General features: G+C 37.2%; 1 protein-coding gene across 1 annotated transcript in view; it reads left to right on the plus strand.

Moving 5' to 3' along the window:
• Nucleotides 1-14,583, plus strand: part of SHOC1 (shortage in chiasmata 1) — a 90,589-nt gene that overhangs the window by 9,706 nt on the left and 66,300 nt on the right. The window contains exons 3-6 of the mRNA XM_042244820.1: nucleotides 194-281; nucleotides 8,799-8,977; nucleotides 13,587-13,749; nucleotides 13,945-14,059. Of these exons, the coding sequence (XP_042100754.1) occupies nucleotides 194-281; nucleotides 8,799-8,977; nucleotides 13,587-13,749; nucleotides 13,945-14,059 (545 nt within the window). The remainder of the gene's footprint in view (nucleotides 1-193; nucleotides 282-8,798; nucleotides 8,978-13,586; nucleotides 13,750-13,944; nucleotides 14,060-14,583) is intronic.

Here is a 14,583-nt window from a genome sequence, read left to right on the forward strand (position 1 = left end):
CTGGTGTGCTGCAGTCCGTGGGGCCACATAAAGTCAGACATGACAGAGCAACTGAACTGAACTGATAACTTAAAAAAAATTACATTTGTGAACAAATAAAGATAACACCATAATGTAAAAGGTGAATGTTTGGCTTCCCTGTGTTGTGTAAAAGAAAATTCCAGAAGCTAATGTTTACCATTCTCCTTTCTAGTTTCAGCTGTTTCAATCTGGGGAAAGACAGATATCTCAGTCTTGGATCAATGGAAAGCAAGTCTCACTGTGGACGAGTTCCTTGAGAAGTATGTGTCATTAACCCCAAATTTCCCCTTTACATCTAGAAGATGAATAGTAAGTTCTTCAGTTACCTAAGAGAAAAGATCCTTTCATTTGTATCCTCACAGGTTTTCTTCGTTTATCCAAAAAACAAGTCCTAGTCTGAACCACAAAGAAGAGTTTAATCAAAATTATTTACAACCTCTTTTTTTTAACCTTTCCCTCATTATCACATATTAACAGTTTTCTGTGCATTTGTTTTGCAAGAGACAGAAATAAAACCAAGATGCTATTATGCTTTAACAATAAGTGAAATTTTGGTAGAAAGTATCTATAGAAAATCCTTTATATTAAAATCAGTGGTTTATCCTTGTAGTATAAATGCAGACTTAAGGCTATTTTCTAACATACTTTGTCAAAATGTTATTTATTAGTAGTCTAGTCATTCATCAAATATTTATCAGATACCACGTTGTGTGCTGGATACAGGATAAAAAAATTAGATACAGTCTCCACTCTCAAAGAACATAAGAAAATAGAGAATAAGAGATTTACAAATAAATAATACGATAGAATGTGGGAAGTACAATGACAGAGATAGGCACACAGAGCATAATACGAGGAAGAATATCTAACCCATTCTATGTTGTTCAGGTAGACACAAAATAGAGATTTTAGTGCAAATGTAAATAATTTACTCTGTTGCATCACTTCATGCAAAAAGTTCTGATCAGACCCAAAGGATTTAGTTAGTTATCAGATTTTCAAGTTTTAGTAATTTTTTTTCCTTAGTTACATTTGAAAGAAACAAATGACCAACTTATATGTGTCTAGACATTAAGAGAAGCCCTATATACTATTTCTGCCATCTAGGAATTTAAAATCAGATTAGGAAGATAATATATGAACAGAAAAAAATTGACAATGTTAAGAACTAAATGATAATATAAAATGACCCTCAAAAGGTCTATCACAAGGTATAAGGTCAATGCAGAGTATCTATCACAGGGCTAAACTCTAGAGCAGGGAGGATGCAAAAAGGTGTAGTGGAAAGAGCTTTGCACTAAGAACTAAAAGATGTGGATTTTAACTCTTCATTTGAAAAGTTAAGTACTAACTAGTCAATGAGCCATTTTCTCTCTCTGATTCTCACTTTTTATTTATTTATTTTTGGCTGTACTGGGTCTTTGTTACCAGTAGGCATTCTGCTTCTTGAGAAACCTATATGCAGGTCAGGAAGCAACAGTTAGAACTGGACATGGAACAACAGACTGGTTCCAAATAGGGAAAGGAGTACGTCAAGGCTGTATATTGTCACCCTGCTTATTTAAATTCTATGCAGAGTACATCATGAGAAACGCTGGGCTGGAAGAAGCACAAGCTGGAATCAAGATTGCTGGGAGAAATATCAATAACCTCAGATATGCAGATGACACCACCCTTATGGCAGAAAGTGAAGAGGAACTAAAAAGCCTCTTGATGAAAGTAAAAGAGGAGAGTGAAAAAGTTGGTTTATAGCTCAACATTCAGAAAACTAAGATCATGGCATCTGGTCCCATCACTTCATGGCAAATAGATGGGGAAACAGTGGAAACAGTGTCAGACTTTATTTTTGGGGGCTCCAAAATCACTGCAGATGGTGACTGCAGCCATGAAATTAAAAGACGCTTACTCCTTGGAAGAAAAGTTATGACCAACCTAGTTAACATACTCAAAAGCAGAGACATTACTTTGCCAACAAAGGTCCGTCTAGTCAACGTTATGGTTTTTCCAGTGGTCATGTATGGATGTGAGAGTTGGACTGTGAAGAAGGCTGAGTGCCGAAGAATGGATGCTTTTGAACTGTGGTGTTGGAGAAGACTCTTGAGAGTCCCTTGGACTGCAAGGAGATTCAACCAGTCCATCCTAAAGGAGATCAGTGCTGGGACTTCTTTGGAAGGAATGATGCTGAAGTTGAAACTCCAGTACTTTGGCCACCTCATGCGAAGAGTTGACTCATTGGAAAAGATTCTGACGCTGGGAGGGATTAGGGGCAGGAGGAGAAGGGGACGACAGAGGATGAGATGGCTGGATGGCATCACCGACTCGATGGATGTGAATTTGAGTAAATTCAGGGAGTTGGTGATGGACAGGGAGGCCTGGCATGCTGCGATTCATGGGGTCGCAAAGAGTCAGACACAGCTGAGTGACTGAACTGAACTGAACTGAGGTGTTCTTTAGTTACTGAGAGCAGGGGCTACTATTTGTTGAGATTCATGGGCTTTTGCTTACCGTGACTTTTCTTCTTGCAAAGCACAGGTTCTAGAGCCTTGGCTCAGTAGTTGTGGCACATAGGCTTAGTTGCTCTGTGGCACGTGGAATCTTCATGGACCAGGGATGGAACCTAAGTCCCCTGCACTGGCAGGTGGATTCTTAACTGCTGGACCACCAGGGAAGTCCCTGACCCTCACTTTCTGATTCAGTATAAAAATGATGGGTCAGTGCTTCTCAAACTTTAATTTACATATGAATCACCTGAAGATCCTGTTAAAAATGAAGATTCTGATTCAGTTGGTCTGTGGTGGGGCCTGAGATTCTGTATGTCTAATATGCTCCTAAGTGTGCTGATGCTACTGGTCCAAGAACCTAGTCTGAGTCACGCAATACAAGATAATCTCTAAAATCTCTCTTCTCCCTATGAATTAGATTGGTAGAGCTGTGCATTTATAAGCAGGAGAGATCAACTTCATAAAGAAGTGGGAATTGAGCTTGTGTTAGACAAAGGAGAAACTAACTGAAAGAAAGCATTTCAAAGGAAACAGTACATCTGAAGATACGGAGGCAAGAACATGCAATAAGTAATGATCAGGCTACTTTGGCGCACACAAAAGATTCTTGTATGAGAGAAATTCGAGGCCCTGAAGGAATGGGCACCCTGTCATGTCTGACCCTCCATTCATTTTATAGTACCTTCAAGTTAGAACCCATGGCAAAGAAGATGGAATCTGTGGCACCATCTAGGATAAAATTCACATTTCTCTGCCTCCCTACAGCCAAATGTAGCCATATGACTAAGCTCTTCCCAAAGCACATAAGCAAAAGGGACGTATGCAATTTCTGGAGAATGGCTTAGAAGGAAGCAGCGTGTTTTTCTCCTTCACATTTTCTCCGTCCTGATGTTAGAATTCAGATGTCGTCTATAGCAACCATCTTGGAGTATACGTGACAAGGACTAAGTCTAGGAATGGCAGAGTCGAACAAAAGGAGTCTCAGTCCCTCGTGAATTGTGAAACCACCTTACTAGCCATGACCTTCCACCCTCCTTGTGTGTGTGTTAGCCATCATTAGTTTCAAGTTTGTCTCATGAAGTATTTTTAATGAACTTTATTTTTTAGAGCAGTTTTTGGTTCAGAGCAAAACTGAGCAGAAGGTTTAGCAGGCTTTCCCAAATTGAAATTTAATTTTAAATTCAGGAGCTTTGTTATCTAATGGAAATTAAGATCCCATAGGTTAAGAGTTTATTTAGTCCTATGAAACTTCCCCTGCACCGTACACTTCAGAGGCCATTTGCAAGGTTATCACCTGTGCTTCTGACTGACCAGCTATAGATCAGAGATTCCAACAACCGCTTCTTTGGGTTCAATCAACTTGCTGGATTCATAGACTCCAGCAACTGTGAATTCCAGACTCATAGAATTCACAGGAATATTTTACTTACTGAATTACCAGTTTACTATAAAAGGGTATAACTCAGAAACAGTCAGATGGAAGAGACAGATAGGGCAAGGCATGGTAAAAGGTCATGGAACTTCCGTGTTCTCTCCCATCACCCTACTTTCCCAGCACCTCCATGTGTTCACCAACCTGGATGTTTTCTTAACCCAGTCCTTTTGTGTTTTTACAAAGGCTTCATTACATGGGCAGGATTGATTACATGTCACTGGCAGTTGATTCAACTTCCAGCCCCTCTCCCCCTCCTAGAGGTCAGAGGACTGGAACTGAAAGTTGCAATCTTCTAATCACATGGTTAGTTCTCCTGGCAGCCAATCACCATCCTTAGGTGCTTCCCAAAAGTTACCGTATTAACATAACAAAAGTCAACTTTACCACTTAAGAAAGTCCAATGACCTTAGGAGCTTTGTGCAAGAAATGGATATGAAGACCAACCATAAATCTCTTATTATAAATCACAATATCACACATATATATGTGATCCTTTGTGACCGGCTTCTTTTACTTGGCATAATGTTTTTAAGATTCATCCCTGGGTCAGAAAGATCCCCTGGAGAAGGAAATGGCTATCCACTTCAGTATTCTTACTTGGAGAATTCCATGGACAAAGGAGCCTGGAGGGCTACAGTCCATGGGGTTGCAAAGAGACATGACTGAGTGACTAACACTTTTTTATTTTGTAGCATGTATCAGCACTTCACTTTTTGTGATCAAATAATATTCCATTGTATGAATATACCACATTTTATTTATCCATTCATCCGTCGATGGACATTTGTTTCCACTTTTTGGCTCTTATGAGTAATGCTGCTATAAACAGTTGTTGCTTTTTGGTAAGTATGTCCAACTCTGCAACCCCATGAACTGCAACATGCCAGGCTTTTCTGTCCTTCACTCTCTCCCAGAGTTTGCTCAAACGCATGTCTACTGAGTCGGTGATGCCATCCAATCATCTCATCCTCTGTTGCTTCCTTCTCCTGCTCCCACTCTTTCCCAGCATCAGGGTCTTTTCCAATGAGTCGGCTCTTTGCATTAGGTGGCTAAAGTATTGCAGCTTCAGCTTCAGCATCAGCCTTTTCAATGACTATTCAGAGTTTATTTCCTTTAGGATTGACAATCTCCTTCCTGTCCAATAAACTCTCAAGAATCTTCTCCAGCACCACAGTTCAAAAGCATCACTTCTTTGGTGCTCAGCCTTCTTTATGGTCTAACTCTCATCCATACATGACTACTGGAAAAACCATAGCTTTGCAAGCAGATTCTTTATTGTCTGAGCCACCAGGGAAGCCCCATAAACAGTTGTGGACTGTTTTTATGCAGACATAGGATTTTATCTCTCCAGTAGTGAAATTGCTAGATCTTATGGTAACTTTGTAAACACTTCTTTTCCATGTAGATGTACCATTTTATATTCCCACTCAGTTCAGTTCAGTCACTCAGTCATGTCCGCCTCTTTGCGACACCATGAATCACAGCACTCCAGGCCTCCCTGTCCATCACCAGCTTCCGGAGTTCACTCAAACTCATGTCCATTGAGTTGGTGATGCCATCCAGCCATCTCATCCTCTGTCGTCCTCTTCTCCTCCTGCCCCCAATCCCTCTCAGCATCAGAGTCTTTTCCAATGAGTCAACTCTTCATATGAGGTGGCCAAAGTATTGGAGTTTCAGCTTCAGCATCAGTCCTTCCAATGAACACCCAGGACTGATCTCCTTTAGGATGGACTGGTTGGATCTCTTTGCAAGGGACTCTCAAGAGTCCTCTCCAACACCACAGTTCAAAAGCATCAATTCTTCAGCCCTCAGCTTTCTTTATGAAGGTTACAATTTATATCTTGCCAACACTTATTATCTATCTTTTTAATTATAACCATCCTAGTGAATGGCTCATTGCATGTCACTGTAGTTTTGATTTTCATTTCCCTGATGGCTAATGATGTTGAACTTCTTTTCCTTTAATTATTGGCTGTTAGTATATCTTCCTTGGATAAATGACTATTCAAGTTCTTTGCCATTTTTAAATTATGTTATGTGCCTTTTCACTATTGAAGTTTAAGAGTTCCTTATGTATTATGTATTCCAGATCCAAGTCTCTTATTAGATATGTGATTTGCTAATATTTTCTCCTATGGATTGCCTTTTCACGCCCTTGATAGTATCCTTTCAAGCAGAAAATTTTTTGGATTTTGATGAAGTTCAATTTATCTAATTATTCTTTTGTTATTTGTACTTTTGGTATCAAATCTAAGAAGGCTTTACCTAAACTAAAGTCATAAGAATTTACTCCTTTATTTTCTTATACGAGTTTGCCTGTGATTTTTTTTTTTTTTAGACACAAAGCAGTTCATGAAATGTTTCAGTTATTGATGGGTTATGCCTTTCATCATTGGTATCCCATTTCACATAGAATAAAATCCAGTGTTCTTACCAAGTCCTCTAAGATCCAGCATAATCTTGTCCTTGCCCACCTATCTAACCTCACTCAACTCCAGTCAACCTGACCTTTCTGCTTTTCTTTGACTGTGTCTCTTGGTCCTCTACTCTGAGCCTCTGTATGGCTTGCTCTTTACCATTATTCAGGTAATTGTAGCTCCTTAGAAGGCCGTTCACTAACTACTCTCTCTAAAACATACCTTTTGTTATCCCTCTGGCTATTACTTGATGTCCTAATACCTCCTTTTATTTCACTCATAAAAGTTTTTCACCACCTGACATTACGTCATTTACCTATTTATTTATCATCCCATTATCATGGAAAACTTTACGAGGGCAAGGACACTGGTTTGTTCACCTCTCCACACTCAGTGCCTACAATGGTGCTAGCACATTGTAGACACTCAATAAATGTTTCTTTTGAGTTAAGGAATTAGTGAACAGGAGTGGATGAATTTACCCAAAAAAGAATGATATAGAAAGAAAGCAAAGACAGTGCAGACTGAAAGCCCAGGAAACATCAGGATCTACAAGTTAGGCAGAGGAGGAGGTACCAGTGAACAAAAAATAGATAATATTGGATAAGGAGGGGGAAAGAAAACCTGGAAATACTGGTCTTTACAGATCACTTATGGTGAGGGAAAGAGAATTGACAGGGTTTTCTCAAAACTATAGTACCAGGCTTCTGTGGTGGCTCAATGGTAAAGAATCTGCCTGCCAGTGCAGAAGACACAGGTTCGATCCGTAATCCAGGAAGATCCTGCATGCTGTGGAGCAACTAAGCCCATGTGCCACAACTATTGAGCCCACGTGCCACAGCTACTGAAGCTTGCACACCCTAGAGCCTGTGCTCAGCACCAAAAGAAGCCCCCACAATGAGAAGCCCATGCACCACAACTACAGAGTTGCAGCAGCTAGAGAAAAGCCTGTGCAGCAGCAAACACCCAGCACAGCCAAAAATAAATAAATAAAATTATGTTTAAAAAAATTTAAAAAACTGTAATGCCAACGATTACTATTAATTATTGTCTCTGTCAGTCATATTTATTTTAAAGTAGCTATCTAAGCACTAAATTTAGAAGTCTCTAAAGATCCACATAGAAATCATCATTCTCATGAGTAATATGAAACTGAATGAGCTAAAATATTTTTTTCTGGTACCTTGTATTTTTATAAAGAATAAAGCAGAAACTCTAGAGGTTTTTCTACACATGATTTTGAGATATGGCATATTCATTATTTTCTTCAGTTCACTGGGGAATTATATTGATTTTGGTTCTTTCAGTCTGTGTAGGGTTATTAAGGCTAAGTATTTTAGGATATCATAAAAATATATATTAGAATATGTAGCCGAATTGCCAATAGTATATTTATTTACTGGAAAATTCAGTAGAAAGTTCTGTTTTAAGTTCAAATATCCTGATGATATAAACAATGGTGGATATATCTGGGCCAGTCAGGAAACAAGTAAGGTACAGGTAGGGTCAAAGGAACCAAAACCAAGTTCCCTGGACTCACAATGCCTGGAAGTTATTACCACCCTAAGCTTGAAGGAGAAAGGGGACTGAAATAACCAACACAGTAAGAACTAAAGCTGCAAGAGAGATGCTGTGTGATTAAAGTTGTAACTGTTGGTTGAAGAATGCAGCTATCTCTCTAAACTGTGGCCCCAAAGGAAAAGATTTGGGAAGAATAATATTTCAACCTATTTATTTTCCCACCTTTGATCTCCTGCCAGTGGTTCCATTGGCTAAATCCAAGCAGAAGACTGGGCACGGGAGTTCAGTTGGTTCACTAAGATTAGTCTCCTAGGATGTAGAACAGGATATAAAAGGTTGAATAATGACATGGAAAAGCAGACATTGACTATCCAGCACAAGGACATTTTGGCAATGCACGGAAAAGTCTAAAAATCTATATATCTTTAACCTCATCATTTCCATTTTTAGGAATTGCGTTTTGAGAAAACAGATAAGTACACAAAGATATTCCTTGCATTGTTGCTCATAATAGCAAATAATTATAACAAATTTAAATTTGCAGTAACAGGGAACTAGTTGAAAAAATTATTTACCTATACAACGGGATCTTGTTCATCCACTCAAAAAATGAAGTGAATGTACATTGACTGACATGTAAATGTGCTCATGCTTCATTGCTTAGTGGAAAAGAACAGGTTACAAAATACTATGTATATGAATCCACTTTTGTTTTAAAATATTCAAAAGTAATTGAGAAAATACATACTTTTTAAATTCATCTCTTGAATGATGGATCTATGGGTAATGTTTCTCTATATCTGTTGGAATTTGGTAACTTTCTTCAGTGAACATGTATTATTCGTTAATAAAGATGTTTTAAAATAAGACATACACAAAATCAGTAATTTTCGTATATCATAGAAGAACAGTTACAGGAATGGTGACCCAGCTTAACTGTGAATTTGATGAAATTGTTCCAAGTTCAAACCCAAACTCCCAAACTGAAGTAGAGGAAGCCAGCTTACATACCCATAAGGATTACAATGAATTCTTTACTCTTGTCAGCTGCTTAGAAAAATGTCCATCACTTCAAGCACAAGGTAAAACATTTGTTATTTCCATTGTTACAAAACATTTCTTACTAATATATAAATTTTCATTTCAGTGATTTTTAAAAAAATTTTTTCATTTCAGTGATTTTTTTTTTGTTTTACTGGATTTTAAAATTTTTTTATTTTGCTAAGGATATCCACCTGCAAAATTGAAATTCAAAGCTTTGCCACATTAGCAAAATATTTTCTTTCATATTAATCTCCTTTTTGTAATTTAATTGTTTTTGGAGTTTAAGTGTGCTGGGCTTCAAAATAGCCTCAGAAGTTTCATCAACATATTCCTATAGTTATATTAGCATCTCTGTAGCAATCTGATGACATGACAATCTGGTATAACATTAAATTATTAAATTATTAAGTGATAGTTCTATTTTATTTTCCTATTTATTCTGAAGATTTTCAATCTTATCTAATTTATGTGAAACCATAATTCAATGTGGAGATAAAATAGTTGCAGTGTTAGGAAGTTCACTCAGTTTTTATGAATTTACAGTAAGTAATAATTAAAGATATATTTTATCCAAATTATATTCTAAATCTGATGTTGTAAAATGTTTATCCAATGTGACTGGCAAAAAATTATATTTTTACTTGCATTTTTAAAATTACTGGTATTCAGTGTTCATTTGCATATTTTTATTTTGTGAAATGATTTTTTGTCTCTTTTTCTATTCTTGTATTTTATCTTTATATATCAATGGTATCAATAACCCCATATATATTTAATTTGAACCTAACCATTCCCTTTATGATTTCTATCATTGTTTTTATACTTAGAAAATTCTTCTTTGGAGTAAATAAATATTTATTCATATTTTTACATAAAGTTTCCTTTAAGATTTCAGTATATGATTAAAAGTAAAAATTTTTTTTAATCCCAAATGTTTTTGCAGTGGTCCCAATATTACTTGGGGAATCCTCTTTGCTTTCCCCATTGATTAGAAATGTCACTTACATTATATGCCAAATCCTTTTCCACATTATAGTTTGTTTCTGGATATTCTAGTATGTTTTACTGACTTGCTATTATTGTGTGAGTATCATACAGTTTTGTCTTTTTTTTCAATGTAAATTTATTTATTTTAATTGGAGGTTAATTACTTTACAATATTGTATTGGTTTTGCCATACATCAACATGAATCTGCCACAGGTATACACATGTTCCCCATCCTGACCCCCTCTCCCTCCTCCCTCCCCATACCATCCCTCTGGGTCGTCCCAGTGCACCAGCCCCAAGCATCCAGTATCATGCATCGAACCTGGACTGGCTGTTCATTTCATATATGATATTATACATGTTTCAATGTCATTCTCCCAAATCATCCCACCCTCGCCTTCTCCCACAGAGTCCAAAAGACTGTTCTATACATCTGTGTCTCTTTTGCTGTCTCGCATACAGGGTTATCGTTACCATCTTTCTAAATTCCATATATATGTGTTAGTATACTGGATTGGTATTTTTCTTTCTGGCTTACTTCACTCTGTATAATTGGCTCCAGTTTCATCCACCTCATTAGAACTGATTCAGATGTATTCTTTTTAATGGCTGAGTAATACCCCATTGTGTATATGTACCACAGCTTTCTTATCCATTCATCTGCTGATGGACATCTAGGTTGCTTCCATGTCCTGGCTATTATAAACAGTGCTGCAGTGAACATTGGGGTACATGTGTCTCTTTCAATTCTGATTTCCTTGGTGTGTATGCCAGCAGTGGAATTGCTGGGTCATAAGGCAGTTCTATTTCCAGTTTTTTAAGGAATCTCCACACTATTCTCCATGGTGGCTGTACTAGTTTGCATTCCCACCAACAGTGTAAGAGGGTTCCCTTTTCTCCACACCCTCTCCAGCATTTATTGCTTGTAGACTTTTGGATCGCAGCCATTCTGACTGACATGCAATGGTACCTCATTGTGGTTTTGATTTGCATTTCTCTGATAGTGATGTTGAGCATCTTTTCATGTGTTTGTTAGCCATCTGTATGTCTTCTTTGGAGAAATGTCTATTGAGTATCATACAGTTTTAACTAATATACAAATATAACATGTATTAATTAGTCTTTTCCCTCCTACTCTCACATCTGTATTCTTCCAGATTTACTTTGTAATCAGCTTTCCAGATTCTAAGACAGACTTCTTGAGAAATTGAAACTTTTTAGTTTTTACCGTAGTTAACATTTTTTAGCCAGGAAAATGGTTTATTTTGCCTTTTCTTCAAGTTTTGTTGTTTTTGCTTTTGTTTATTGGTAATGATCCTTGGTAATTTTTATGGTATCTTCCATAGACATTCTGCACACTTCTGGTGTTTATTTCTCAATATTTGTATGTTTGTGGCCATAATGAACACGTTTTTCCATTAATTTTTGACTAGGTTCATGTATATATATTTGAAAACCATTGATTTTATAGTTTTTTATCAGTTTAGTGAACTCAGTTGTTTTCATTTCATTGTATTGGGTTTTCTGCCAAGAATAACCCCATCCTCTTTCCTGTCAGTAGATCTCTTTTTTGCTTTTTTTTTATAGCTAACCAGCCAAAATTTTGTTTCCTCATGACAACTTAACACTCCTCTACAGTAGAGGAAAACAGTCTCCTCATATCTGTATTGGTACATATACCAGTGTAATAAGATAAGAAATCCAGGGTATGTGTATAGCCTTAAGAATATAAGGAAGTAGCACCTCTGTTAAAACCTTTGTATAGGTAAAAAGAACATTGGTTGTGGTGTAATGCTGCCCTCACGTGGCTCAACAAAACAGAATGGTTAGGAAAAAAAGACCTCAAAACTGATATGAGATGTCCCCATGGTACTCCCGGAAGTACTACGGTGAGCCTTTAGGAAGGAAAGACAGCTAGAGGGTCAGTGTTTCAAAGTGGAAAGTGGAGATGGGGATATAAATGAATGATTTTTGAGTCTTTACTATTAATATGACTTCATTAATATTTACAGAAAGGATGTACGAATGAACCTTCTTTAATTATCTCAGCTAAAGCCTGCTTAGACATGGTGCTGATTGGCCAACTTTCTCTGGCATATCATGGGACGTTTTCAGCCACAGGATTGTCGGGAACTTAACAAGTTCTGATAAACAATCTCTTAGGAGGCCAATTTACATAACAGTTTCTCTTTTGGTAATTTTAAGTTAGTACCAGGCAAAGGCATGGTCCTGGCCTGCCTACTCTATACCATATATTTATTAAGTACATGTGTACCAATGATGGATCAAATAGTTGGTCATGGGAGACTTCACTTCATATTATCCTCTCATACCATTTAAAATTACTTAACTGAAAGGCCACTGCCCAGAACAAGAGACCATTGCTCCCCCTTCCATCCCTGGGCCTAGAAACTGCTAAAGCACTGATACTGTTAGCTAAGATTCTAAAGTGATCCAAACACGATAGAGTGAGGAGAGGAGAAACCTGTGTTTCAGGTTTCAAACACGAGACCTGTTTCAAACCTGTGTTTCAAACACGACACGAAGCAGTCGTGTTTTCTAACATGTAAGCTCTATCACACTTCTCTAGTAGATACTTTGCTATATAGCTTTCATTGTAGTTAATTTTATAACAAATGTGTTTAAACAACTTTAGAGTGCTAGAATCAGAGTTGGTCTCATTTGTAAGCTTTTTAGACCATCTCCATTCCCTAGTGTGAGTCTCTGGAGATGAATCGGAGACCTTACGAGATATACAGAGAAGAAAAGACTGGGATCAGCAAAAGTTAAATGCTTTTATTTTTTTACTGTCTTGCTAAGGCTAACTGGCTAGCCTGAGGCATAAAATAGCTTCCTCCATTGATTACATTCACTTTATGGGGGAAAAAAAATATGAGCCTTTACAACTCTTTCAGGATATTTGGTTACCACTCAGTGTACTGTACCATGCTTAATCGGTTGCTCAATCGTGTCCAACTCTTTGTGACCCCATGGACTGAAGCCCACCAGGCTCCTCTGTTCAGGGAATTCTCCAGACAAGAATACTGGAGTGTATAGCCATTTCCTTCTCCAAGGGATCTTTCCAACCCAGGGATGGAACCTGGGTCTCCTGCATTGCAGGCAGATTCTTCACCATTTGAGCTACAAGGAAGCCCTACTCAGTGTACTGAGTGTGAAAGTGTGAAAGTGTTAGTCGCTCAGTTGTGTCCAACTCTGCGACCCCATGGACTGTGGCTCACCAGGCTCCTCTGTCCCTGGGATTCTCCAGACAAGAATACTGGAGTGGGTTGCCATTTCCTCTTCCAATGCATGCATGCATGCTAAGTTGCTTTAGTCATGTCCGACTCTGTGTGACCCTATGGACGGACAGCTGCCCACCAGGCTCCTCTGTCCACGGGATTCTCTAAGCAAGAATACTGGAGTGAGTTGCCATTTCCTTCTCCAAACTATAGGTAGAGTATAACCTTTAAAAATTGTGAATCAGTGTATTATATACCTGTAACTTACATAATATTGTACATCAACCATTCGTTAAATAACTAAATAAATAAAATGTGTTTGTCAACCCCAACTGTATCAATGGCTGACTACAGTAATTATCTAGATCCTTTTGTATAACTTTTAGATTTGTTCTTATTCTATTTCTTATCTATTTTCAGATTTGTCTATTGATGAAGAAATAATTTTTGTAAATTATTTGATGGCCTATAAAAGTCAGCTACCAACTTTGCACACTCTGTTGAGTAGGCTAAAACTATATTTAGTAAAGGATCCCTTGCCAGATTTCAAAGCACAGATCTCCACAGAAGCTAAATTTTTCAGGTACTTAATTGTCTAGTGTTGTAAATATTTTTAAGAGGAGAAAATATTCTTTGTATGTTCACATGTCTAGATGCTATCAATCATGGTATTTTATTATTACCTCAAGTCTAATTTTAATCACTATGTATTTTGACTAACTACATTTGGTATGTACCTTACTAAAAAGTAAACACTAATGTTTTGTTTTTTGTTAAGGGAGTGTTTCTCTCTTCAAGGAGATGTAAAATGTTTTGTGAAAGAAGATTTTTACATGGATAAAGAGGACTTTTGTCAGGAGAAACTGAAAGATACAGTAGGTTTAAATGAAGCTGTAGTATTTGCTTTCAGTAATTTTTAAATTAAAGTTAGAAAATCATACTTTTAAAGTTGTAGTAATACACATTGGCCATCTACTGTTGTCAAATTTAAAAACTCAATAATGAGTTGAACATGTATCAATTAAAGAGTCAAATGTACTTCAGAGATAGCAGTCTAAACCTTGGCTATGCATTGAATTTACTTGATAAATTTTAATAAAATTCTGAAGCCTGGGTCCTACTCAGATGTATTCTTATCTAATTGGTCTGGTGTGCATCCCAGGTATAGGGAATTTTAAAACCTCTCCCAATAATCTTAATCAATATACCTGGTACAGGACAGTAAGAGGTTATATATACATTGGTCTTAAGGCATTTAAAGGTTTCTATTTTTTACAAACAAAAATTGTAACACACATGGTAAAAATATTAATTCACCTGTTAGCTCCTTTTCTCCAGTCTCCTTCTTCTTCCCCTGTTAATTCTGAGAGCTATGCATATATAGTCTCACGTGTTGAAGAATCCAGTTCTGTCAGAA

The sequence above is a fragment of the Ovis aries genome, chromosome 2 (genome assembly GCF_016772045.2).
Source record: "Ovis aries strain OAR_USU_Benz2616 breed Rambouillet chromosome 2, ARS-UI_Ramb_v3.0, whole genome shotgun sequence".
Lineage (NCBI taxonomy): Eukaryota > Metazoa > Chordata > Mammalia > Artiodactyla > Bovidae > Ovis > Ovis aries.